The 14418-nt window shown below is 37.1% G+C and overlaps 1 protein-coding gene across 1 annotated transcript; it reads right to left on the bottom strand.

The window, feature by feature from the left end:
* Positions 1–11552: 11552 nt before the first annotated feature.
* Positions 11553–13642, bottom strand: LOC139902640 (uncharacterized). Its single transcript, XM_071885250.1, has 4 exons — positions 13546–13642; positions 12777–13411; positions 11784–12678; positions 11553–11698 (listed from the first exon to the last, which is right to left on the bottom strand). Exons 1-4 carry the CDS (start codon positions 13640–13642, stop codon positions 11553–11555), a joined length of 1773 nt encoding a protein of 590 aa, XP_071741351.1.
* Between the last annotated feature and the right edge of the window lie 776 nt (positions 13643–14418).

The raw sequence follows: 14418 nt of genomic DNA, 5'->3' as shown, positions 1-14418 counted from the left end.
ATTAAAGTCTGGTAATCTAAGAATTAGGGAACAGACACCCTAATTGACGCGAATCCTAAAGAAAGATCTATTGGGCCTAACAAACCCCATCCAAAGTACCGGATGCTTTAGTACTTCGAAATTTATATCATGTCCGAAGGAGGATCCCGGAATGATAGGGGATATTCTTATATGTATCTAGTTAATGTCGGTTACCAGGTGTTCACCATATGAATGATTATTTTTGTCTCTATGCATGGGATGTATATTTATGAGAACTGGAAATGAAATTCTTGTGGTCTATTAAAATGATGGAAATAAATGATTATGATAAACTAATGAACTCACCAACCTTTTGGTTGACACTTTAAAGCATGTTTATTCTCAGGTGTTAAAGAAATCTTTCGCTGTGCATTTGCTCATTTTAAAGGTATTACTTGGAGTCTTTCATAGCATATTTCGAAGAACGTTGCATTCGAGTCATTGAGTTCATCAAAGATTATTATTAAATCAATTTATAGTTGGATAGTGGATATTATGAAATGGTATGCATGCCTGTCAATTTTCTATGTAAAGAAAGATTGTCTTTTAAAAACGAATGCAATGTTTGTAAAATGTATCATATAGAGGTCAAATACCTCGCAATGTAATCAACTATTGTGAATCGTTTATAATGTATATGAACGGGTCCTTTCAATTTTATGCTTGATCAAATGGCGCCATCTGTGGTACTCTAAGTTAAAAGGTTTTGTTAAAATCTTTTTTTCTTAAAGTTATTTACCTTCAAACATTTCTTTTTTGTGTGTGTGTTTCAGTCTCAGGCGATTCGAAGCATAAGCGCGAAGAAATGACGAGTCAATCGGAGGTTTCAAAGGTAGTTCCGGAACGACCACAAGCACTGCGAGTGTCTAAACCTACGGGTACACAGGCGAGCAGCGCCACGAGTGCACTACCAACAAGAACCACCCTTCCTCTCTCACCAGAGACCCCGATACAAGGTTGCAAAACCCCTGAGACCACGCGACCAATACCGTGGGCGGCGAACACCACATACGTGGGAACCATTCCCATCTACGTTAGCGCGTCTGGGTCGTCTGCGCACGGTACTAATGCCGAGTTTTTGAGTATCGAATCGTGCACACCCACTACGCCAGCTAGCGCGATAGAAGCTTTGCAAAAAATGGGTTTTGACACGCAAGAGTTGAACATTCAAAGCACTCAGTTGAGCTCAGGGTTGTATCAGATGGCACCGCCAACAGAACCAAGCCTAACCCCAACAGTTTATGTATCTCAGCAGACGCCTCTCAATGCAGTGTCAAATTCTGTGGCAAGAAACCAAACACTTGAAGAGCGCGCCCAAAACCAAAGTAACATAATTTATTCGCTAATGAAGACTGCACCATAAGATATGGTCAAAGAATTTGAGAAGCCCGGGAAGGCGGAGTTGATAATCAGGATCCTATTCGCGGGCATGAACGGAGTCACTGTTAAGCCAAACTTTGAGACCGCGCCCACTTTCGAAAAGTTTGCGTCTCACTGATATGGCCGAAACGGACGGCTTTATTTATGCGGTATCGTTAGGCCGCAGGACGTCAAATTCAGTTGATCAAGGTAGCAGACAGTGGTTTGTTTATTTATATTGTGCGGGGCCTAAATTTACTTTTAACTTTCTAAGGTGTAGAAGGTGTAAGTTAACCTAGGGGCGTGTTTTTGAATGGATTAACGAATTGAAGATCAAGTGGATAATTGTCTTTTATTTAAATTACCTGGATAAAGGATAGTAGTTGGTTTAAACTAATGGTCCTAATTGCAAAAATGTAAATAAAGTGGAAGGATATCCGGAGTATGCCGATTAGGGAAATGTTGACCAATATAATACCCCGTCAGAATCCACTAACGGCGTATTAACTCTGGTCCCACAGTTTAGCGGTCACGCCCTCTATATGAGACGTTTTCGAAAAGTATTCGCATTAATTATTAAAGCAAAGTCATTTATTTAAGAAAACGTAACTGAAAAGTATTTGACATAAATGACTATCGTGAATGAACCCAAAAACATCTCAAAAGTAAATAGTTTAAATGCGAATATTTGTTCTTGAAATAAAGACGATAAAATATGCTGGACACCGTCCAGTTCTAGCAGCAGACATCATGACAACTTCTGTTTAGCGGAAGCACTACCTCTATGAACCTGAGATAAAACATACAAAACATCAACGAAAACATTGAGTGAATCTACAGGTTTAGTAAAGCATTTCGTAAGTTAGGCCACAAGATTTTCTGGAAAACATCGTAAGAAAAGTATACATTATCATGAGCACTTGATTATAAAGCTTTAACATTTGCGGATAGCCAAGCTACATGTCTTTCTTTTACCCTATCTAAGCATACACCGATCAAGTGTACAAGTAACGACAAAATAAGCACCAGTTATGTTGCGGTGAGGTTTGTCAAACCTAACGGTACCGTCCCTATAAGTCGAGCTTACTAAAAGTAACTAATATAATCAAGCTAAGAGATTTTTGATCTGAACTCATATGTATATATTTAAGTTACTTGTACCTAATATGTAAAACGATTGTAAAAAGCATGTATCTCATCCCTGTAAAAATATAGTAGGGACTGTAGACTCACCTTAGCAAAAGCACTTGAAATATCTTAGCAAAATGTACTGTAGTCGAACAATCTCGACCAAACAACGCAACCTAATCATGTAAGTCATCTTAAGTGTATACATATAGGTCATACTATGTCAACCCATAGTGTACGCAAAGTCCTAGTGCTCAGACTGACTCAACGAACAAGTAAAAGTCAACTAATCCAAGCAAGTCAACAAAAGTGAAACCAAAAGTCAACTCGGTCAAAGTGGTCAACTAAAGTCAAACATCTCAGTAGGTCATGCAAACGTGGTCAACATGTCAAACCTAGGTCAAGTAACACTTAACAACTCATAGTTAAGCAAATTGCACATTCGCAGATTAAAGCATGCCTTCAAATTAAAAGATACAACTATAGCTCATAGCACATAACTCATAAAATTATGACCAACTCCAGATCACAACTAGACTTAAAATCGATTCAAAAAATTATGGCTAAAGCCTCATACTATGTCTACAAGTTAGAAATCAGAAGAGGTCTAATAATGGTTTACTAAATCAGTTTCAGTACGCGCATCAGTTTTGAAATATTTCTCAGAAAATATAGAAAATAGATTTTAACAAACGGACAATTGGAGTCATCTCAAAACATCCCAAAATTTTAGTGATAAAATAATCAAACACATCTCTTTAGCCAATTCTTACAGTTTCATCAATCTTTACAGATCTTCCAGTTTTAAATAACAAACAGACATGTCACTTAGATGAGCATATATCTCATGGAAAATCACGTTCTCGCAAGTTCGCATACAAATGAAACACATCAAGTAACATATAAAATAACATATTTCAGAAGATAAAAGTCTCAATAAACTTCTAGTTCACTCTAGAGATTTCCTTTCACATTCGAAAACAGATTCAGCTCACTTAACAACACGAATCTTTGTTTTAACATAACGGAAGCATTACGAAAGCGTTTAACGTAAATCTTAAGTCTAAAATGCACGATTTTTCGCAAGGAATACAATAGTACACTTTTCATTAGCCAAATCACAAAGCATGCAACTCAGAAAATTCGGATTACGAGCATAACCTAGTCAAAACTTCGATTAAGCATATCTTGAGCATACGATAATAAAATCATGCAAAATCAGAGTCTAAAATTAATAACTTTTCGATATATATCCATCTAAACATATTACAAGATCAGTTCAGAAGTCAATTTTATCAGATCTACAAGATACAAATTCATTTTTCATGCAAACATCATCAATCGAGCAATCAAACGATAATTAACAACACAAGACACCATTAATTGAGCATTAGACTTTATTACACTATGTAATTGAACAAAAATATGATTTAGAAAAGTTAGGGTTTGCAATTATACCTCAATTGATCAAATAGCTTATACTATCGCGTAGAGAATGATGCGTAGAACAACGTTCGTATTGAAGGTTTGATCTATTTTCAAGTTGTGAGTGGTGTTATGGAGGTGATGGTGGTCGTCAATGGTGAGAGAAAGAGAGGGAGAGGGTGTCGATTGAGCTAGGGAAAGAGTGAGGCTCCAGATGTTTTTATTTGCTAATTAAATTAAGTTAGGGCCTATACAAAAGACGACTAGATCACTAGAAGCCCAAATTACAAAACATATGGGGTGTGGGTGATGGGTTCGGCTGAATGGCCCTCTAAGGGGTGTCCTGGGCTCGGTTTTGCTAAATTACTCATAAGCGCGTGGTCCGTTTCGAGTGTCGTTAACCGTACTGGGTCTCCGGAACGTTAACTAGTCGTTCAAACGAAATCACTGGATTTAATTTACTAAATAAATAATAAATTAAATAAGTTTTTCTTAAAGTCAATAATTATTGAAAATAATTATTTTGTCGTTTCTCTGAGTTCCGTAAACTGTAAGGCTTTCTAGGCGATTAACTTAATCGTAACGTTTTCTAGTTATCTCACTTTCTGAAATAAGTTCATAAATTAATATAACATATTAATTCAAGTAATCCTCTAAGAACAAGTATGCATTTAATTATATTAAACACACAAGTCTAAGTAAACACCGTTAAACACTTAACGGACAAGTAACGATTGTAAACGGAAAAAGTCGGGTTGTTACATTACCCACCTGTTATGAAAAATTTCGTCCCGAAATTTTCGTGCTCATCCGCCGTAAGGGAAACAATTGCGGATGCTTCAGTCTCATCTGATCTTTACGCTCCCACGTGAATTCTAGTCCTCTACGAGCATTCCATCTAACCTTAACGATCGGAATTCTGCTTTGCCTTTGTTGCTTGACCTCGTGACCCATAATCTCAACAGGTTCTTCAACGAAATTAAGCTTAGGATCAACTTGTACTTCGTCTAAAGGAATCACCAAAATTTTGTTTGATAAGCATTTCTTCAAATTGGAAACATGAAAAGTGTCGTGAATCTCGCTAAGTTCTTGCGGTAGTTTCAGTCTATACGCTACCGGTCCTATTCTTTCGGTAATCTCAAACGGTCCAATATATCTCGGACTTAACTTTCCTCTTTTGCCAAAGCGCACTACACCTTTCCAAGGTGATACTTTAAGCATAACTTTATCTCCAACCTGAAATTCCAAATCTTTCCTTCTAATATCGGCATAACTCTTTTGATGATGTCGCGCTATTTTCAATCTCTCTTGTATCTGCGCGATTTTCTCAGTCGTTTCGTGTACAATCTCAGGACCAGTCAATTGACTATCTCCTAACTCAGTCCAACATACGGGTGATCTGCACTTTCTGCCATACAGTGCTTCGAAAGGCGCTGCCTTTATACTTGCGTGATAACTATTGTTATAAGAAAACTCTACTAACGGTTGATGTTTATCCCATCCAATTCCAAAATCAATAACACACACTCTTAACATGTCTTCTAATGTCTGGATGGTTCTCTCACTTTGACCATCAGTCTGTGGATGGTATGCTGTACTCATGTCTAAACGGGTTCCCATGGCATCTTGCAAAGCTTGCCAGAATCTAGAAGTAAATCTACTGTCTCTGTCAGAAATAATGAATATTGGCACTCCATGTCGGGAAACTACCTCCTTATGTAGATCTGTGCTAACTTCTCCATCTTATCTGTTTCCTTAATTGGTAGAAAATGAGCTGACCTTGTGATACGATCAACGATAACTCAAATCGTATCATAACCTCCCACAGTCTTGGGTAACTTCGTGATAAAATCCATAGAAATATTTTCCCACTTCCATTGGGGAATTTCTGGGTATGTCAACAATCCTGACGGTTTCTGATGCTCTGCCTTGACTTTAGCACAAGTCAATCACTTACCTACATAGGTAGCGATATCAGCTTTCATGTTAGGCCACCAGTACAGTGCCTTAAGATCTTGGTACATCTTGTCGGATCCATGGTGAATAGAATACCTTGTCTTGTGTGCCTCATCTAGCACTAGTTCCCTTAGTCCTCCAAACTTCGGTACCCAAATTTTGTCGATGAAATATCGGGTTCCATCTTCTCTAACATCGAACTTCTTATCAATTCCTCGAAGTAACTCGGTAGCAACGTTCTCTTCTTTCAACGCCTCTAGCTGTGCATCGCGTATCTGAGAAGTAAGGTTCCTTCGAATAGTCAAGTTCAACGCTCTAACTCGAATAGGGTTAACCTTATCCTTCCTACTCAAGGCATCTGCCACTACATTAGCCTTACCAGGATGATAGCAAATGTCGCAGTCATAGTCTTTCAATAGTTCGATCCAACGTCTCTGTCTCATATTAAGCTATTTCTGATCGAAAATATGCTGCAAACTCTTGTGATCCGTGAAAACAGTAAACTTAGTACCATACAAATAGTGTCTCTGCATCTTCAGTGTAAAGACCACAGCACCAAGTTCTAAATCGTGCGTAGTGTAATTTGGCTCATGTATCTTCAGTTTTCGTGATCCATACGCAATCACTTTCTTACGTTGCATCAACACGCAACTAAAACCCTGCCGTGAAGCGTCGCAGTAAACCACGAAATCCTCGGTTCCTTCGGGCAAAGAAAAAATCGGTGCAGTCGTTAATTTCTCTTTTAACAACTGAAATGCAGCTTCATGCAACTCTGTCCATTCATACTTCTTACCCTTGTGAGTCAATGCTGTTAACGGTCGGGCAATAGTAGAAAATTCCTCAATGAATCTTCAATTATAACCGGCGAGACCTAAGAATTGTCATATCTGCGTTGGCGACTTAGAAGTCTCCCATTTCTTAACCGTTTCTATCTTTGCAGGATCAATTTGGACACCATTGACACATACGATATGACCCAAAAATTACACTTCTTGCAGCTAAAAGCCACACTTTGAAAATTTCGTGTACAACTGCTCCTTCCTAAGCATCTCTAGTAACAAACGGAGATGTTGCTCATGTTCTTCCTCGTTCTTGGAGTATACCAGAATATTGTCGATAAACACAATAACAAACTTGTCTAGATATGGCTTACACACACAGTTCATGAGATCCATGAGCACAGCCGGAGTGTTCTTCAATCTAAAAGGCATTACTGTGAACTCATGATGTCCATAGCGTGTTCTAAATGCTGTCTTTAGTATATCTGCCTCTTTTACTCTCATCTGATGGTAACCTGACCTCAGATCAATCTTAGAGTAACATGTTGATCCTTGTAATTGATCAAATAAATCATCAATCCTCAGCAACAGATATCTATTCTTGATAGTTAACTTATTCAACTCCCTGTAATCGATACAGAGTCTCATAGATCTATCCTTCTTCTCCACAAACTGTACAGGAGCTCCCCATGGTGAAGAACACGGTCGAATGAATCCTTTATCTAGCAGCTCTTACAATTGACTAGACAACTCTTGCAATTCTGGTGGTGCAAGTCTATATGGTGCACGCGCTACTAGTGCTGCTCCGGGCACTAAATCAATCTGGAACTCTACATCTCTATGCCGAGGTAATCCGGGTAACTCATCTGAAAAAACATCAGGAAATTCTCTAACAATGGGCACATCTTCGAGTTTCTTGCCTTCAGATTCAGTTTTGCTCACGTGAACCAGCATAGCAAGACAAACCTTTCTTATGTGTTTTTGTGCCTTCAAACAGTTAATGAAATATAACGGCGTATTGCTACGCTCTCCATACACCATTAGAGGTTCACCTTCGATAACAGGAATGTGAATCGCTTTCTGATGACAAACAATGTCGGCTCTATTCTCGGCTAGCCAGTCCATTCCAACCATAAGGTCGAAACCTCCTAGCTTAATCGGTATCACATCTATCTTAAACGACGTTCCAACCAAAGTCAAAGTACAATCACGGTAAACCTTATCAGCACTCATTACATTACCATTCCCTAGTTCTTTAGAGTATAAGTTTTCTAATAATGATACAAGATTCTTAAGTCTATGGCAAAAATCTCTAGACACAAAGCTTCTATCAGCTCCAGAATCAAAAAGTACATAAACATGTTGATTATCGAGTAGAAACGTACCCGTGACTAGCTTGGGATCATCACGATCTTCATTAGAGTTAATGTTGAAATCTCTTTCTCTTGCAGGTTCAGTAGTCTTACTAGCAGTTGGGCAATCCTTTCGGAAATGACCTTCTTTTCCGCACCCATAACACATATTCGAACCAGCTTTACATTATGCAGCCACATGTCCACTCCTTTTACACTTATCACACTTCTTCAAACACTCTCCTGGATGGTGTCTATTACACATTGCACATAACAAAAATCTTTCCTTATAGCCAGAGCTAGTATTCAGAGTTGCAGTGTTGCTCTTAGCAGTATCTTGTTTCTTAAAGGGCTGCTGATTGAAATTCTTCCCCGAGTTATTGTTGTTGTTCCATTTCCTCTTGTTATCATAAGTTTTAGACTCAATTGAGGTAGGAGTCTTCCCTCGCTGTTCAACTTGATCCATCAACTCGCCAGCCATCTCAACAGCCTCTTGTATAGTTCTCGGCTTCGAAGTGGTCACACCGCTTTGAATATTCTCGGTCAATCCCTTCGCATACAGAGTGATCTTGCGGTGTTCGGGAGTAACCATATGTGGACACATGAGAGCGAGCTCAAAGAATCTCTTGTTGTAATTGGCTAAATTAGTACCCACTAGCTTCAAATTTTGGAGTTCCCGCTCCATCTTAATAGTTTCATTGTAGGGACAATACTCTTCGATCATCCGTCATTTCAGATCCTCCCATGAAGTCTCAAAAGTCTGATCCATACCTACAAAATTTGCATAAGTATTCCACCATGTCAAGGCGCCATCTGATAACTTAAAAGATGCGAACTTTGTCCTATCTGCATCTCTACAACCGCTGATACAGAAAACAGACTCAAGCTTCTCAAACCAACGAGTTAAACCAACCGGGCCTTCGGTGCTATTAAACGAGTGTGGTTCACAGCTCAAGAAAGTCTTGTACGTACATCCTGCTTGTCCATTGTTTTGAGTATTAGTTGCATCCTGATTCCACTGATTTGCAGTGTTTACGGTGTTGCTGTTAGTTCCGTTACGGAGTGCTGCCACAGCCTCAGTTATTCCTTCGGTGATCCACCGACGAACATTTGCTTGGGAAACTGGCTTGGGCGGCATTATCTTTATGGTCAAGATAACACACTCGGTTAGTGTTAATGATGTCGTACCCCGTCCTAAACCATCTGGACAAAGTCTTCAACATTTGGTCCCATTGCGAGGTACTGTCCTAAGTATGCCATGAACGACTCCATGTAATATCTTTCAAATGAGCAAATGCACAGCGGAAGATTTCTTTCATACCTGAGAATAAACATGCTTTAAAGTGTCAACCAAAAGGTTGGTGAGTTCATATGTTTATCGTAATCAATCATTTCAATATTTTAATAGACCACAAGATTTTCATTTCCATTTCTCATAAATATACATCCCATACATAGAGATAAAAATCTTTCATATGGTGAACACCTGGTAATCGACCTTAACAAGATGCATATAGAATATCCCCATTACTCCGGGACTCCCTTCGGACATGATAAATTCGAAGTACTAAAGCAGTTCAAATTCTCTGACTGGGGCTTGTTAGTGCCCATAGATCTATCTTTAGGATTCGCGTCAATTAGGGTGTCTGTTCCCTAATTCTTAGATTACCAGACTAAAAAGGGGCATATTCGATTTTGATAATTCAACAATAGAATGTAGTTTCAATTACTTGTGTCTATTTCGTAAAACATTTATAAATGCAGCGCATGTATTTTCAGTCCCAGACATATATATTGCAAAAGCATTTAAAAAGGGAGCAAGAAACTCACTATACAATATTTTGTAGTAAAAATATTCATACGACGATACTGAAAAATGCAGGGTTGGCCTTGGATTCACGAACCTATATCATTTATATATATATATTAGCACATATAGTTGTAATTAAATAAATTTATATATATATTTATTAATGATATCATTTTATATTAATAACTTGTATGTTTCATAAATTTATTCATTTTATGTACTAAAATAAATAAAAATATAGTTATATTATATGTATTAAGTATAGTTTTATATAACTAGTAGTTATTTGATAATATTAATAATAATAACTATAAAGTTGTTTCGTTTTATAATAATAATAATAACAGTTGTTATGATAATAATAATAATGATGATACTAGTATTAATAAAAATAATAATAATAATAATAATAATATTAAAATAATAATATTAATGTCAAAATAATGATAATGATAATAATAATAAAAATGATATTTTTAACAAAAATGCTAGTCTTTAATAAAAATGATACTTTTAGTAATAAAAATGATAATTTTATTAGTAATAATAGAAATAATTGTGCCGTTGGTCCCTTGGTTTTACCCCAAAAAGCAAACAGCGTCCCTCGAGTTTTTTTTGGCTTTGAGAATCCCTCTATTATCACTCTTTGTGTTTACGCGTCCCTCCGTCAGTCAGACGTCAAAGTTGGACGTTAAGTGCCATCACGTGCATGAAACGTGATGGCTAATTTGGTCATTTTGCAGTTTAAACAGATGGCACGTTCGCTTATAAATTAAATGGGTTCCCTCCATCGACGATCAACATCCCCAAATCAATTGCAATTAAAAACCCTAAAAAAACATTCACAAATCGTTCGATCGAGATGGAATGCTGATGTGGTCGTCCAGCTGTTGTTCGTATTTCGGGAACAGATGCTAACCCTGGTCGTCGATTCTATTGTTGTGCATCACAGGTAATTATCAAAAACCCTAAATTCGTCCCTAATTTGTATAATTAATTTTGATGGATTATATATGTTGCAGAGGGGTAGTTGTACATTCTTTGCATGGTACGATCCTCCGAATCCAGTGATAGCTGCAGTGTATGAACGGCTTCATAATGAAGAAAGAAATTCTAGGACTTGGAAGTTAATGTGCATTTTTAGTTGGTGTGTGCTTGCTATGTATTACTTTAGTAATTGATCTACAATGTAGTGTTTTAGAAGCTTTTATTTTAGTATGTCCTTGGTATGTTTTGGAAGCTTTTGGTTTAGCATGTGTTTGGTATGTTTTGGAAGGTTTAGTTTTATTGTGGCTATATGTAAATGAAATCAGTGTATGGATGTTGAAGTAATGAATGAAATGAAAGGTTATTTGATCAAGATGTGTTTGTAGAATGTAAACATATACAATTGTTGATGTAATGCAACACAGGTACCAAAATGCAATTGCAATTTGCTTCCCTATTCAGTTTTTGTTATCCAAAAATGCAATTGCAATTGTCTTTAACCTGATTTGAACATGTAACATCAAATAACAATGGAAACAACTTGAAATGTCAAATTAAAACAACCATTAAATAGTGAACATAAGACAATTAGTTTACTACCATTACATAAACACTAAACAAAAGATCCAAGTACCAAAAGACAATTAGTTTACTCATCACACCATTACACAAGTACCAAAAGACATGTAGAATTGTTCAAGTTCACAACCATAACAAAAGATCCAACAAAATTATCTATTTCTTCTTCTTCCCAACTGCTGCAACCTTTCCCTTCTTATTCACACTTCCACCACCACTAGTAGATGCATCCCCTTTTCCTTTAGGACAACCTCTCTTATTATGTCCATACTCTCCACATGATCCACACTTCTTCAACTTACCTGATAGTTACATAGGAAAACAACCATGCTAAGAAATTTAAACTAAGTAAATAGGAAAAAATTGTAAAAGTTAAATAACTGTTACCTTGTGTTGACAGTTTTCCTCCTTCACCAATCTCATCAACTTCATTTGCAGATATCCTTCTTTTTTTCTTAGGTCTTCCAGGAGTGGAAATCTTTTTTGGAGCCACAAGTGTGTACAAATCACCAGATTTTGGCCATAAATGCCTGCCATTCAAAGGCTCAATTGTAAACTGATAGATATTGTTCCAAGTAGTTAACTGATACACAGAATGAACCCAAGTTTCTGGATCACCAACTTCAAAACCATTTTCAACCATATTCCAGTTGACTGCAACTGCATGTTTGCATGGTATGCCAGTTAACTCCCACTTTCTACAGGTATAAGTTCTGGTCTCCATATCAACAACAAACTGCTCAGCTGGTTGTCCATTGATTGCTGGTCCACTAACTTGGTATTTTTGGTTTCCTCCCCATAAAACAGTGCACTTGTTAGCTTCAGATTTGATTTTTTCAAAAACTTTAGCAGATCCAATACTTAAAGGGCCATCACACTTTGACTTTTTCTTGATAACATTCACAATCCTTTTCATACAATACTCCCTAATGTACTCTAGAGCTGTGACAATGGGTTTGTCTCTTGCATCAATAAGCCATCTATTAAAATCCTCACACATATTGCTAAGTAAAACATCAGAAACAGCCCTTCCAGTGAAGTGACTCCTTGCCCATTGATGAGGAGGGATATCACTTAACCAAACATAAGCAGCATTATCAAATTCTTTTAACTGGTTCATTGCATGTTCAAACTCAGGTACAGTTGTCACAGTGGCACACCTCCACAAGTGATTTTTATATGCCACTCCTCTAAATGAACCTTTCATATTGCCATGAATATGCCTTAAACAATGTCTGTGCTCAGCACATGGAAACAAATTCTCTACAGCATGTACCAAACCCTAATAACATAAATTAATCAAAATAACATTAACCAAACCCTAATAACAATTAATTAGATATGAATGAATAATTAGGTATGAATATAAACAAACAATACCTTTTGTCTGTCTGATGTGAATGTAAAGTTAGAGTTGCTGCACAAATCAAGATCTTCACCCAAACATTTTAAAAACCAAGTCCAAGAAGCTCCACATTCTAGCTCTACAATGGCATATGCTACAGGATAAATGCCATTGTTGGAATCAACACCAACAGCAGTTAAAATACAACCTTTTGCAGGTTCTTTCATGAAACAACCATCTAATCCCAACAAATCTCTACCAATTGCCTTGAATCCTTTCTTGAGTGCTCCCAGACATACATAAATTCTTTTGAAAACCCTAGTTTCAGATTTAAGGTTACCAGGTTCCACATCAAGTTTCACAGTTGTACCAGGATTAGACCTCTGCAGTTCTAAGATGTAATCTCTAAGTTCCCCATACTCAGATTGATAGTCCCCTTGCATTACCTTAGTTGCAGTTTTTAAAGCATGATATGCTTTATATTCAGAGATTACAAGTTCCAGATCTGTTTCTAAAAAAGCCTTAACAGCTTTAATAGGTATTTTGGGATTTGTGGCTAATTTGGGCAACACCTTGGTTGATAAGAATTTGTAAGTGCAGAATGGTAGCTTTCTGGATTGTTTGCAAGTGTGATGGGGTTTGTAGGTTTTCACCTCCCATTCATGGCAATCTGGTTGTTTGGATATCAATAAGACAAAGTCACATTTAATAATCAATTTTCTTTTCACCCACTCCCTTTTTGCAGGTGCACAAGATTCCCCCTTATCACATTTATTGGAACCCCCTTGACTTGTTTGTCTTTACCCTTTAAACATTTGTCTTTACTTTTCCCACCTAAACTCCCTTTTTTACCAATTCTTTTTACTCTGCTGGTCCCCTCACCACACTTATGACCAACCATTTCTTTATTGCACTCTTGACTACCCCCATCAGCATCTACTGGGTTAGCCACTCCTGGTTTAGTAACAAGCCCTTCACATCGAACCCTAATCCTTTTTTTTTTTATCATTTTTAACAAACACAAGCTTCCTTCTTGTTTCAATAGCATGTAAATGAACTGCTTCCTTAACCTCAGCTTCTGATTCAAACTTTTGCCCAATATAAAAAAAGGTCTTTCCAATCTCTGCATTTGATTCCACATGTGCTCTAATCCCACGAATTTTCTTCTTCCTTATAGCTTCTTCATCACTTTCAGAATCATAACTCTCAAACCCATCATTATTCAATTCTTCTAGCTCATGATCATCCTCATTTTCTACAACATATGTGTTGAAAACCTTAGAACCATTACCCATAAACCCAATATCTTTATCAATGTTGAAGGTGAAGTCTCTCATGTCTACATCATCATCATCAATTCAATTTTCCTCATCTGTTTCGATATAATCACAATCTTCACTACCTTCACTAGCTTCACTACCTGCATTACCTTCACTAACATTCTCATCAATATCTTGAATAAGTACCCTCTTCCCAGTTTTATTTGGATGCTCAACATAGACATTAAACTCCCTAGTATTATCACTATCCATGTAAGTAAGCATCATAAATCCATCTTCATCATTATCTAACAGATGTAACCCAACATTCATCTCTGTATTCGATTGCAGATACCTCAATACTACAGGTTCTTGAGGATCATAACCCAACTCTGTTAATACTTGATTAAATTGATAA

This window comes from Rutidosis leptorrhynchoides, chromosome 1 (assembly GCF_046630445.1).
Source record: "Rutidosis leptorrhynchoides isolate AG116_Rl617_1_P2 chromosome 1, CSIRO_AGI_Rlap_v1, whole genome shotgun sequence".
Classification (NCBI taxonomy): Eukaryota; Viridiplantae; Streptophyta; class Magnoliopsida; order Asterales; family Asteraceae; genus Rutidosis; species Rutidosis leptorrhynchoides.
Note: the sequence above shows the minus strand (reverse complement) of the source record. Positions and strands in the feature narration are given on the sequence as shown.